Source organism: Seriola lalandi, unplaced genomic scaffold, assembly GCF_002814215.2.
Source record: "Seriola lalandi dorsalis isolate HSWRI2012SDOR001 ecotype SW California unplaced genomic scaffold, Sedor1 jcf7180002054978, whole genome shotgun sequence".
Taxonomy (NCBI): domain Eukaryota; kingdom Metazoa; phylum Chordata; class Actinopteri; order Carangiformes; family Carangidae; genus Seriola; species Seriola lalandi.
In genome coordinates this window covers 135,713-149,808 of record NW_019525528.1, presented here as the reverse complement: position 1 = coordinate 149,808, position 14,096 = coordinate 135,713, and the positions used below count along the sequence as shown (strand labels likewise).

General features: G+C 44.1%; 1 protein-coding gene across 3 annotated transcripts; it reads left to right on the top strand.

The window, feature by feature from the left end:
- Positions 1-1,174: 1,174 nt before the first annotated feature.
- On the top strand, positions 1,175-13,446 carry trim33l (tripartite motif containing 33, like). Of its 3 annotated transcripts, none has more exons than XM_023396546.2 (14): positions 1,175-1,361; positions 2,973-3,035; positions 3,254-3,461; positions 3,538-3,664; positions 3,776-3,892; positions 3,992-4,106; positions 5,328-5,474; positions 5,635-5,746; positions 7,439-9,009; positions 9,107-9,297; positions 10,401-10,512; positions 10,598-10,654; positions 11,637-11,768; positions 12,428-13,446. In XM_023396546.2, exons 2-14 carry the CDS (start codon positions 2,976-2,978, stop codon positions 12,686-12,688), a joined length of 3,210 nt encoding a protein of 1,069 aa, XP_023252314.1. In that variant the 5' UTR covers positions 1,175-1,361; positions 2,973-2,975; the 3' UTR covers positions 12,689-13,446. The 3 variants fall into 3 exon arrangements, with proteins under 3 accessions (XP_023252314.1, XP_023252316.1, XP_023252315.1); XM_023396548.2 differs by having other exon boundaries at positions 1,176-1,361; positions 3,254-3,431; XM_023396547.2 differs by having other exon boundaries at positions 1,176-1,361; positions 3,254-3,446.
- The last annotated feature ends 650 nt before the right edge of the window (positions 13,447-14,096 follow it).

Here is a 14,096-nt window from a genome sequence, read left to right as displayed (position 1 = left end):
TAAAATACATTAGACTGTGGAGACAGAGGAGATGACAGGAAATAGTTGTTTCGTTTTGTTAGGATGAAAGATAGACTTAAAATGGATGGACACTGAGGGTGGACGCCAACGACTGTAAAACATCAAAGAAGAAGAATATAGCTGCTTGCAGCAATTATCTGGTTCCAAGCAGCTCGCAAGCATTTGAATACCACGTTTTAACTTTTAATTTTTGATGAAGCAAGACTTTGGCCATCTGGGGTTTTAAACCCCTGACCTTGGTATCCCCAGAGAAGGTGACTTACTGGTTGCACCACTGGATAACCATGTACTGCACCTGCCTTCACACAAGTTGAGGCGATGACATCACATGTGCAAAACTGGGGTGTTTTTGATTGTTTCACTTTGAAACACTTAAACTGACAAAATGTTGGCGTGAAAGTCCTGAAAAAAATCACACATCATTCTACTGGTTTGTGGTGAATAATCAAGAATTTGGTGACTTTGGATCCAACACAGAGCAAAAAAGAAAATGTTTTGCATACAGTACAAATTACACCAAGATTATAAATATCGCTGTCCGATCCAAACACTGTTTGACACACTTGATATCTACCATCTAACAAATGTCTGTGTCAGTTTTGGTGGCATTTGAATGAAGACTTGTTAATTGATTTTGCATATTTTTAAAAATATACAGTGGCAGACTTCTGAATTGACCATAGGTTTGCTGTACAAACAATTTTAGAAGAGAAATATAAGAAAGAAAGAAAGAAAGAAAGAAAGAAAGAAAGAAAGAAAGAAAGAAAGAAAGAAAGAAAGAAAGAAAAAAGAATCTTTCTTTCACTGCTTGGACCCCCTAATAATAATGACAACAGAAACAATATAAATACAATATATAAACATAGAATAAATATACTGTATATATATATATATATATATATATATATATATAAATATGGAATATGTATGGAAGAGAATTAGGGCCACACAGAAAAAAATGTGGCCCTAATCCTCTCCTATAATGTATATGTATATTTATATGTAAAAGCTATGAAATAGGGTGTGTGTATGTACGTATTCCTTTTGCGGGAGGGAATCTGCTCATTCTCTAACGCGTCTGTTTGCAGTGTCCAGTTTTCAGCCACGAGGTGGCGGTAATACACCTGGTTGATGGAGGTCCGCCGCCAACAGAAGAAGAAGAAGAAGAACCAGAAGAAGAAGTTGAAGAAGAAAGAAAAAGTAGAGTCGTTGTGTTCACATCGATCAAACGGAGTTGTTAAACTTTAACGAGGATTTTTCATGTTTGTTTTCATCTGGTTCGAGTTTCCCGCCGGTGGAGAGGTACCGGAGAGCGAGCGGAGGAAGGCGCGGATTTAACGGTAACGGACCGACACACAGGGCTGAGTTAACCCGTGTTATCACATCAACTGTCCCTGACTCGGTTTTTACAGACGTTACGGATTTTAACACAAAATGTCTCCGAAACATCACCGAGGACTTCCGAGGGTCTAGTTCCTCAGGCGCCGTTAACTGAGCGCCGGTGTAAACCGTCCTCTGTGACCCGGGATTTAATTTCCTCTGATTGTTGTGAGTGTGTCGGACATCCCGGGTAAATCCTCAACGCTGTTTCAAACATCTGTTTTAATTATGAGGAGAAGAAGAACATTTCACTGCTTCTTCTTCCTGTTTGAAGTTTTTATTGTAGTTTATCATAATATTCATAAAAGCGATTCTCTTCATACTTTCATATCAATTCAATTCAATAAACTATTTGTCGCCACGAGGCAATTTAAAAGCCACAAAGATTAGAGATTAAAAAACACAAAAATACACAACGAAGAACACACAACCAGAGCAACACACACTGTTGACATGAAGAAAAAACAATGACATGAAGAAACAGCATCTGTCTGTGTCTCTGTCTGTCTGTCTGTGGGTCTGTCTGTCTGTCTGTAGGTCTCTCTGTCTGTCTGTCTGTGGGTCTGTCTGTCTGTCTGTAGGTCTCTCTGTCTCTGTCTGTCTGTGGGTCTGTCTGTCTGTCTGTAGGTCTCTCTGTCTCTGTCTGTCTGTGGGTCTGTCTGTCTGTCTGTGGGTCTCTCTCTCTCTGTCTCTCTCTCTCTCCATTATAAATATACTAAATGTTAAACCTATAAACTCAATGTATCCACAACTGAAGTTAGTTTTGCATGTGAACCAGCCTTTGCAGGAGGAAGTTTGCCGTGGCATGTGACCTGGAAGGAATAAAGTTTTAACTTTTTAAATGGTCTGAGGATCCCTGGAGATAACGGTGCGAGGAGTTTGTGTGAACGGACCCAGGTTGGAGAAAGATGGGGGATTTTTGGAAATCTGACGCCATCAGGTTTGGGGAATCTCAGGAAAGGCTGGACACCATTTTTCCCATGGAGATGATAGGTTCTCTTTAGAAAAATACGTGGAGCTTCCACCTAAGAAGGAGGGATGGCTGACTGTAGTGTCGTTTCTTCCGCCGCGATGATGTGAAGATGATGATGGAAAAAAAGTTTATTACAAGAGCCTTCTTGTAATCTCCTAATAATCCTAATAACCTATAGTGGCACAGAGCCAACATTTATGCCCAAACATGGTCATTCTATATGAAGATAAAAGATACCATAAATTCTTTTATGTAAACCAGATGTCAGCTTTAGGAATGTGTGAAAAACAGGAAAGGATGGGGTGCTCGTCCCACTTCTGACACCTGACTTTTCACCTAGGGTCTTCTTCTAAAAACACTCCTATCCTTAACTCACATAGCCGCTGGGACACAACAGTAGGAAGGTGCTCAGGCACTCTGTTTTCAGGTTATTCTCTTGTTGAAGAATAAACCCTTTTGCATTAACTGTGTCCAGCTCTGTGAGTTCTTCTCTTTGACTCCAGTAGATGTGCAGCTGGAGTTGGTGAAGAGGTCCAGACCTGGACTTCTGACCTCCAACATCTCTCTCTCTCTCTCTCTCTCTCTCTCTCTCTCTCAGGACATGAGTTCTCTTCTCAACATGGAGACAACAGGAGATCCAGGAAACGGCCTCAGTCAGCAGGTAACACAGGGGGGTCAGGGGTCAGGGGTCCTGGGTCCTAGTCCACCGTGGGTTTAAGTCGGAGGTTTCAGACTCTCAGACAGGGACCAGGTCTCCTGAGACTGACAGGGCCGCCTGCTTCCTGTCTCACCTGGACAATTTGACATGTGTTAAAGGAGGAGACTCTGACATCTGACCTCTGACCTCTGACCTGAACACATCTCCGTCTGCCTCCTCAGTGCTGCAGCTGTGTCTCCTCCTCGTCCAGATGTTGGTGTGTGGACTGTAGAGAAGCTCTGTGTGACGACTGTGTGGTGGCTCATCGCAGAGTCACTGTGACCAGATCCCATCGGATCCTGAACCAGAAGCCAGATCAGTCCACTACAGACCAGTCCACTACAGACCAGTCCACCACAGGTCAGTCCACCACAGGTCAGTCCACCACAGGTCAGGACACTTTGTGTTTTCATGTGGTTGCAGGATGTTAACAATGTTAACAATGTTTATCTGTTTATCTTCTCAGGAGAGATCTCGGCTCCTCCCACCAAGTTCTGCAGACATCACCCATCTGAGCCGCTCAAACTCTACTGTTTCACCTGTTACCAGTACACCTGTAGAGACTGTCAGCTGATGGCTCACATGAACCACAGGTACACAGTAAACAGAAAATATGTAGAGTGTGATGTCACTGAGCTTTAAGCCCGCCCCTTCTAACACCTTTACATGCTGTTGTCTCTGCTCTGACTCCACCCCCTCCTCAGGTATCAGTTTGTCACTGAAGCACTGGTCAATATGAAGAAGCAGCTGGAGGCCTGGGTTCAGCCAATCAGAGCGCAGAGAGAAACAGTGAGGCGCAGCCTGCAGGACATGGAGACTAGGTACAGTCTGAGGAGAGTCCTCCAGACCTCCCCAAGTCTGTGACGTCACAGTCTGAACCCCCTGAATAAAGACCATGATGCATTGCTGCTGTGTTCCAGGCTGCGGGACATCGCCCGGGGGGAGAGTCAGCTGAAGACGGAGCTGCAGAGTTCTTATAAGATCTGTTCTGAGATCCTGCAGAAGAGGATGAGAGACATCCTGGAGGAGGTCAAGGTACTGTCCAATCACTGTGCTCATGTCCTGGTGATGTCAGAGCAGCCAAGTTGTGACATCAGCTGGTGATGTCAGAACACTTAATTGAACAATTATAATAATCAATTAATCATTTTTGTCTTTTTTATGCAAAAAAAAAAAAGGAAAGACGTTTCAGCCTCTTACAAGATAAACTGAAAATCTTTGGGTTTTTGACTGTTGGTCTGTGACATCAGAACTTTTCACTCTGGTTTGATGTTTTATTCACTAATTGATTAATCAGTTAATAAGAAAATCAGTTGCAGCTTCAGTCACAGTGTTTCGCCCTCTGAAGTCTTTGCTCAGCTGCTGAGAAATGTTTCCTCTTACACAGCAGGTTTTCTGACCTTGAGAAGCAACAATGATCATGTGAGGGTGAATCCGGCTGCGTCTTTATCTCAGACAGGTTTTGTTATTTTGAAACTGAAGATAATTCCCTGTCAGGGTCGTTGTCGAGCATCAGCCCGTTCGTGCACAGTAGTATCCTGCTTGTTTATTTTTCATTTCAAATTCAGACTCGCACAATATCAGCTTTGTCTGTGCAGTCTTTCATGTTTTCTGTCATCAGTTACTTTGCTAATATTTGTTTATTAAAATGACTTCAATAGACTTCATATATTTGCAGATTCTTTCTTTGTAAATGATGATGTCAGAAATTCCTCCGTAGCAAAAACCTTCAGACTCTCAGAAGAAACTGACATTAATGGAGGAGCGCTGGTTAATGAGGAGCGCTGGTTAATGAGGAGCGGTGGTGTTGCTCAGTGTCTCTCTCTCTGTCTCTCTGTCTCTCTCTCTGTCTCTCTCTCTGTCTCTCTCTCTGTCTCTCTGTCTCTCTCTGTCTCTCTCTCTGTCGCTCTCTGTCTCTCTCTCTGTCTCTCTCTCTGTCTCTCTCTCTCTCTGTCACTCTCTCTCTGTCTCTCTCTGTCTCTCTGTCTCTGTCTCTCTCTCTGTCGCTCTCTGTCTCTCTCTCTCTCGGTCTCTCTCTCTCTCTCTCCGTCGCTCTCTGTCTCTCTCTGTCTCTCTCTCTGTCTCTCTCTGTCTCTCTCTCTCTGTATCTGTCGCTCTCTGTCTCTCTCTGTCTCTCTCTGTCTCTCTCTCTCTGTCTCTCTCTCTCTGTCTCTGTCTCTCTCTCTCTCTCTCTCTCTCTCTCTCTCTCTCTCTCTCTCTCTCTCTCTCTCTCTCTCTCTCTCTCTCTCTGAGCAGAAGGCGTCTCAGTCAGAGTGTGTGTGGATCCAAAGGAGGATGGAGAAGCTGAAGAAGCTGCAGGAGAAGCAGCTCTTACTGACTAAAACCACAGACAAGGCCAGAAACATCCAGGAGCTGTCCGCTCTGTTCACCTGGTCGGCACATGTGAGACCCTCACCTGCTGCTCAGCACACCTGTCACCACCACACCTTCTGGACAATCCTCTCATTAGATCATGTTTTCTCTCTGGAGCTGCAGGTGAACTGATCATAGAGCAGAAGATAAACAACCAGTTTGACCTGGTCCTGGTATTTTCTTTCTCCAGATCAAGTGTCAGCTGAAGGATGTTCAAGACCAGGACCCGTCTCCCCCTCAAACCATGTCCCAGCTGCAGGTCCTCGTTGACGGGAAGACTATGGGAAACCTTTTAAACTTTGGTGAGTTGGAGACGCTCCTGCTGCAGAGTTCTCATGTGTCTTTGCTCTTTCAACAGTTGTATATGAACAAAGTTCCTCCACCAGTCAAAAGTTTTAGATCGCTGCCATTTTCCCTGTTTTTACTGAAAGTTCAGCAGCTGAAGTTCAGTGAGAAACTTTTGGGTGAAGTTGCCAAAAAATAAAAAATAAAACAAACATCGAAGTTGGAACATTTTCAGGGATGAAGTCAGAGATTAACGGCTTCCCTGCAGCAGTGGAAGTGAATGATGGTGGATGATGACAATGATGGTGTCACTACACCCTGTGATCATCACCATGACAACACTGTACTGCAGGAAGTAGGACTGTGTCCTGCTGGCAGAGTGGAGGGAGACAGACAGACTGGTTGGTCAGGACCGGAGCTGGTCTGGATGAACTGGACTGAAGGTGGAAGTGACACGAGTGTGAACTTCTGAACTTGTCTGATTTCTGTTGTAGAGAGAAGGACAAGGAGTCACACATTTAGATTCACTGATTCCTTCTTTATTTCTTCTTTGCTTTAATTTCAGAAACTCTGAGACATTGAATTCAATTTCAATCTGTTGAGCTTCGACAGGAAGGGTTTTGTTTTTCCTGAGTGACATCTCTGTGAACGCGTCGCCTTATTCAGCAACTAGCAGTTTTCATTATACGAATAATGAAATCAGGCTTCTGCCAATTAAAGATCAAACTCACTGTCAACAGTATGAAGACCTGCAACGATTCATTATATTAATAATAGTAATGAACTTTATTTGTAGAGCAAGATGCAGCTTTTTGACAAATATAAATGGAGGAGTTAAAACAGAAATCATTAAAACAATAAGAGCTGATCAAAAGCTAAATCGAAGAGGTGTGTTTTCAGTTGTCGTCTACGGAGGCCGAGAACGGCCATGCCCCTTTTTTATTTTTGCACTGTTTTTTTCTTTTTTTTGCACTGTTTTCTCGTTATAACGACTTATTATTTCGTTATCTCGATATAACAAAGATCATTTTCTCATGATAACAAATTAATTATTTCGTTATCTCGATATAACGAAGGACAGGTGTGATGATTGTGTGCTGGATCGGACCAATCCTCAAAAGGGGCATGGCCGTTCTCGGCTTCCATAGTCGTCCACTGAGCCCGTCCCTATAATATTTCTCAGGGTGCTCCACAGTTCAGGTGCATATTAATGGTAAAGGCTGCTTCCCTAAATTAGTCGATTAATCGATGAGTTGATCCACAGGAAATTAATCAGCAACAATCACGTCATTGTTTTAATGTTTTTTAAGAAAAAAAATTTGACATTTGAAGACGTCACTTTGGTCTGAAGGAAATTATAACAGGCATTTTATTTTACTATTTTCTGGCATATTTTTTGTAAAACAAAGGGATGAATTGATTTAATTGAATAAAACACCACAAACTGGATGGTTGTGTCGTTAAAGTCGTCAAACCGTCCATCACTCCAAAGAAACATGAGAACCACATCAGTGGTTTCACTGTGTGATTAAATGTCGTGGGCCCATCATCAGTTTGTTGCTCTGATGAGTCCCTACGGGCTGTTCCTGATGACATCGCGTATTAGTTGCCTTTTGATTGGCTCTGAATGTCCTGATGTGAAGATGATGAACTGTAAAGTGGCAGTTGATTGGTTATCAGCTGCTGACGCTTCATTGTTTTTGTTCCAGGTGAACTTAAAGTTACATGGATCCCTTTCTCTGTCTCACAAACCTCCAATCAGAACACTCCAGACACCTCCAGCCCCTACCCTGCTGTCACCCCTCCCACCTCCACCTCTCTGGCACCTTCCTGCAAGACTCTTCCCCAGACTAGGACCACTAATGACACTGCCTCACTTGTTCCAGTACAGCATCCCCCTTCGTCTTTGTCATCCTTGTCCTTGCCCCCCCCTCCCAAAACCAGGACCTCTACGTCCAATCAGTCGTGTCTGCCTCCCTCCTCCTGCCCAAACCTCAACCAACCAACTCAACCTGTTCAGTCTCAGTCCTCCTCGACTCTGACGTTGGTGTCTCAGCAGCTGCCTATCAGGTCAGGTTTGTCCCTGTCCAAAGCTCTGTCTCCATCCTGTACTGTTCAACTCGTCCAACCGGCTGTAGTTCTGAACCAGCCCACCCTCGTTCCCCTGATCACAGCTCAAACTCAGACTGTGTACCAGGTGTCCGGCAGCTCCGTCGCCCTCTACCCAGTCATGCCTCAGTTGCCTCAGTTGCTGCTCTGTCAGACTGTGTCTTGCCCTCCGGTCTCAGGAAGTTGTCAAAATCTTCCTGCAGCCTCCGCAGAAAACTCAATCTCTGTTGGACAGAGCCACACAGCGGCGCCAAACCACTGTACTCTGACAGATGAAAGTTCTGCTGCGCACACTCGACTTCTTGCCTCCCAGCGTCTAATCTGTGATAGTGCACCTCATCCGTCCTCTCTGAAACACCAGCCGCAGAGTACAGTGGTGATGGCGGAGGCGGACTCTGCCTGTGATCACAAAGTGCCAGAGGAGGCAGCGAAGCTGCAAGAACCCGCAGAGAACAGACCGACCTCCACCGTTACTGAAGGAACCAAACCTTCAGGTAAACCGTCTCTACCTAAAACAGAAGACAGAGATACCGAAGGACCGAGCGTTGGTGGTCTCAGTCCCTCCACAGAGAACAAACCAACCTTCATGGTGTCTGAAGGAACCAAACCTTCAGGGAAACCGTCTCTACCTAAAACAGAAGACAGTGATACCGAAGGACCGAGCGTTGGTGGTCTCAGTCCCTCCACAGAGAACAAACCAACCTTCATGGTGTCTGAAGGAACCAAACCTTCAGGGAAGCCGTCTCTACCTAAAACAGAAGAGAGGGATACTGAAGAACTGAGCTCTGTGATTGGACAGCAGAACTTCAATCTGAGGCGACGTCAATCCAAAGTGTCTCTGTTCAGATTGCAGTTGTCCCAGCCCCGACCTGGATGTCCCCGGCCTGGTGTCAGTCTCCCTGTAGAGAACATACCGACCGTCTCGGTGTCTGAGGAACCCAAACCTTCAGGTAAACCTTCTCCACCTCAAACAGAAGACGGAGATACTGAAGGGCCGAGCTCTGTGATTGGACAGAAGGACTTCAGTCTGAGCCAATATCAGCCTAGAGTGTCTCTGTTGAGACTACCTTTGTCCCTGCCCCGACCTGGACGTCCCCTCCCTGGTTTCATTCTGATCCCTGGAGACACTGAAGATGAGGTTTACGTGGAAGAGGTTGGTGAAGACTCTCAGGTACGAAGTCGCATGTTAATCATGTTTAGTCCAAACAAACTTGACAAAGTAGGTTTTAACAACGGGATGAGACAACTGTTGCTCTGCTGTGTTTCAGTCCTACGTTGATGATGTCTCCGATGACTTATGGGATTCCACGGACCCTCTGTCGTCTCCATCGTCTCCTGTGACCCTGCAGATACTTTCCTGCTCTGCTTGTGGATCTGCTCACGCTTCAATAATCTGTTTGTCCTGCAGCCGAGGATACCACAGAGACTGTCACCTTCCCCCTGTTGGACCTGACATTTGGTAAGAATGACTTTACCACTTGTTGCTGTGTACCACAGGAGGTAGAGCGGTTCGTCCACTAATCGGAAGGTCGGCGGTTCATTTCCTGGCTCCTCCAGCGTTCGTGATGAAGGGAAAATACTGAACCCAACACTGACCCTGATCTAACAGCAGTGTCTGAGAGTGTGTCTGGTAGTAAAGCGCAGTGTGAATGGGTGAATGTGGCTTGTAGTGTAAAGTGCTTTGAATTGACGATAAGGCTAGAAAAGCTCTATATTATATTGTCCATTTACCAATCAATACTTAATATTAATATCTTAAGGTTACACTTTGAAATGTGTCTTGAGGTGCACCAGGGCACCACATTAACAGCTTTTAGTTTGAAACCCATCACTCTTGCTGTGCTAACGTCTGGTGTTTCTGAATCGCTGCTGACCCTGTTTTATTTTGAAAACTCTGGGGTTGTGTTTTATTTTGAAAACTCCGGGTTTGTGTTTTATTTTGAAAAGTCCGGGGTTGCGTTTCAGTCTGGATGGACAGAAACTGAGACTTTTGGAAACAATGACAGACGCCCACATTCGCCTCCTGATTGGATCTTCTCAGTCTCGGGTTTGGGTTAGCACATGCTCAGTGTACCTGAATGCTCCTGTGGCTCAGGAGGTAGAGTGGGTCGTCTACTAATTGGAAGGTCGGTGGTTCAATTTGATTGGTACAAACATTCACTTGGACTCGAGGATGAACTGGTAAGATTTTGGTGGTCAAAGGTCATGGTGACCTCACAAAACCTGTCTTTGGCCATAACTCAAGAATTCATCCACTAATCATGACACAATTTAACTCAAAAGTCTATAAGAATAAAATGATATTTTATATCCAAAAGGTCAAAGGTCAACTTCACTGTGACATCTTAATGTTCTGGTCATTATTCAACACTGTAACTCTTGAAGGAGAGACTATGACCATGTTTCCTGACACTTGTCCGTTTGATGGAGGAAACAACAGACGGAGGAGATTCTAGTTTCTGCTAAAATAAAATCACTTTATGTCCCAGTTACAGAAACTTGGTTAAATCACTTCCATTCAGATTGTCCTCACACTTCACCTCTGTCCTCTGTGTCTTACAGGTCAGAGTGGATCTGTTCGTTGTGTCAGGACCTGTCCGACCCCTCGGACCCCTACAGCTCTGAAAGGCCACAGAGTCCACAGAGTCCCTGCCTCAGTCTGCTGGACCAGAGGGTCAGAGTCCTCACACACACAAACATGACATTGATCAGTGATCAGTTGATTCGCTCTCATACGTTCTCTACTGTCTGTGTTTCAGAGGTGTGAGAGTCTGCTGCTGCAGCTGAAGGTTGAAGGCTGCACTCCACTGTCTGAGGTCAGTTTATCCATTGTCCAGTAGCTAACGTTAGCTTAGCATACATATTAACAATGAACAATAAAATCGCAATGTGTCGTTTCTTAACAAACATCATCACCAACAGACGTGCCATCAAAGACCTGAACCAAGTCCTGTCACTTCAGATCTTACAACTGTTAATGTGGCGCACGTTACTGGTCGCCCAAAAAAACAGCTCATAGAAGACTGCGTGCTCTTACTTTGAAAAGTGGAAATGGCGTTGTTAGTAGTCGATCACGTGTTTTCCGAAAGTGGCCGAGTGATACGAGTGGAGTGACGGAGAGTTTGTCTCAAAACTAAAATGTGTAAAATTCAAATCCACAAACGAAGAACTGAGATCCACAAATAAAAAACTGATTCACAAATGTTTGAAAGTTGTAAATGTTCAGAAGATATTCATGAATGAATGAATGAATGAATTGAATGTGTTCACAGATGTGGTTTACACATTTCTGTTTGGTATTTGTGGAAGGTGTTTTACATTTAAACGAACAGTCCACCTCTATAATCCAGTGTGTGATTCCTGCCACTCTCTGATCTATCCATCTGAGGGCGCTGTTCAGACACCGAGCGCTCATCAGCTGATACAGCTCCAGTGTGACCAATAGAAAACCGTCCTCTTCTGTATCGTCTCATAAATGAAGACAAACCATCACGTCCACAAAATGTCTGAATCTGGTTTTTAGAAAATCTTCAGCTGATGTTCCCGCGTGGGACTGTCAGTACATCTGGTTTAACAATGAAGGCAGCAACTGCTCTTATTGTGAAACACATGCAGGAAGTGATCGATCTTTATCCTGCAATAACAGCAGGAGACATGGACTCAAACCAGCAGAGCTGAGACTTTGATCTCCGGTTCAGATGAGACTGGAAGTAGTTCGTCCAGCAGGTGGCGCTGCAGCAGAGCGAAGCGCGCACACACACACACACACACACACATAATGTTTGTGTTTGTTTACAGGTCGGTGATGTTTGGTCTCGTCTGACGTTGATCTCGGAGCGTCTGACTCTCCGTCGCTCTCCTCATTATCGAACAGCTGCAGAGTTTCTGTCGGACATCTGGCGTCTGTTCAAGGCGACATCATCCTCTCAGGTGTGTCCACCTGCTCATTCACTCATGATGCTTCATGTATGGATTTCTTCCTCTTACACTCTAGGGCTGGCCGATACGATTAATATCATTATCTCAATAAATGCCTCATCGTTATTTCTTTCAGCTTTAGAGGCTGATTTTTGCTCCTGAGTGAAAGTTGAAGAAACCAAACTGTTTTAAACTGTTCTTTTTAGTCAGAACACGGCAAACACTTTCCAAACAACAGAACATTTAAAAACTCTGAGGTACAAACATTCAAAATATGATCAAATATGCATGATTGATTAAATCAAAATCCTTCTCAGTCCTTTTTACTCAGCAAAGTAATTAGAAAATGAGGTTCTGCAGTGTGACACGCGCATGTCACATGATCAGACTGAAAAATAAATGAAAATAAATAAACAGACAAAGAAGATTTGCACTTATTTGTTCACTCTGCTCCGTCTACTGTAAATAAAATCACATGTTTATGATCTCAGGAGGTTCCACGACCTCAGCGTTCACCTGTCTGCTGCACCAGTCAGACCCGTCACACATCAGCTTCAGTAGCTCAGTGTGAACCCAAGTCTAAATGCTCAGAGTCAGAGCTCAGTGTTTATTGGTGAGTGGTTGGTGATTGGTCGTCTGACCTGTCAATCATCCTTCTCTTGTTCTTACAGGACGACCTCGTCCTGAACAAACTGCAGGAGACGTTTCACTTCAGGTTGAAGGAGACGTTCAGTTCAGAGCTTCATCATCCACCTGTGACACCACCCAGCTCAGAGAGGGGGGAGAGGTCTGCAGACCTCCACCAGGACCCCCCAGACACAGACACCAACCAGTCCAGACTGAAGGACACCAGGAAGAGGCTCAGAGACTTCCTGACTCTGATGGGACCCTCAGGAGCCAAGAGGACGAAGACGGACAAGACGGAGGAGTGAGACGGGAGAAAACCTGGAGTGGATTATTTAGTTTAATGGGATTGAGCTGAGCGGACGACCAGGAAACCCAGAGGTGGATTCTGTGTTGTACAAACTGACCTGGACTCGTGGATCATGACTGAGGGATGAAGAAGTTTTGATTCGTTCATCCAAAGTTTTTCTGTCACTGTCTCTGGCAGTTATTACTGTGAGACCAGAGGTCATGTGACTAAGACCATTCTGATCCAGGTTCAGACTTCCTGGTCTAAACTGGTCGAAACCCACAAACCACGAGGCGGGAAATCTGTCAGGTGACGTCAGCAGCTTCTCTCGTTAAATCGCAGCTCGTTAATCACAGCAGGTTCATCTGATCAATATTATTTCACTGAGTCCAGATGTTCAGAACTGAGACTGTGAGGAGATTGATCTTTGATCTGTGGCTGACTGATCGATCAATAAATAAAGAGTTTGACAACAGCTAGAAACAGTTCACTCCTTTGCACAAACACACACTGTGACAGTGAGGTCACATGATCCTGAACGTCACATCAGGGCTGATCCAGATGTTCCAGTGGTGAAGTGGAACCAGTTGATTAAGTATTTCTTCTTCGACCTCACGACACGTCAGAGGAAAACATCCTCGACTGAAACTTTAATAATCACTAATCACTAATGATCAATGAAACGACACGACAGGAAGCAGAACTGCTCTGATCTGTGGACGCCAAAATAAAACGTGCACATCTGTTTGTTCACAAACACATGAGGCTTTACTTGAATTGTATTGTTGATTTTTTTTCTCTGATCATAAACTTTGTGTTAAACCTTTAAGAAGTTTCGTTCATCCCCCAAAACGGAGACGACTGGCCGCCGTATATCTCCAGTCGTTTCTGTAGAGTCTTTTCCTGTGGTCTTCCTCCTGTTTCCTTCTTTTAAACGTTTTTCTTTTCGTCTTGTTCCATATTTTATATCTTTTTTTGAACATATTTGATGCTTCAGTCAATGGTGGGATTGACTGTTTACTGTCGCTGCAATTTTTTCCCAAATCAGGTTTTTCTTCTTATTGTTTCACTGTTCGCTGAATTTCCAAAGTAAAACTTCCTGTAACTTTTAGTTATTACATTTTTTATTTGAAGAGAAAAAAAAACAGGTCATACATGTACATCTCGTCAAGTCTTATCATCAAAGCATATATGGAAAGAAAATAGGTTAAAAAGATAAGGAAGGAAAAAAACAAACAGAATCAAAATTCCTTCATTACAAAAGCACCTATACTCTCTATCACAGCACTCCTGAACAGGTACTGATACTACCTGCATTTATAGGTAACGTATGTATCTGGAAAATGAGAAATGATAATTACAAAATAACATTAATAACCGTAATAATAACGAGCTTATGTGCCCCATGTTCATCTTCCTTAGTCCAT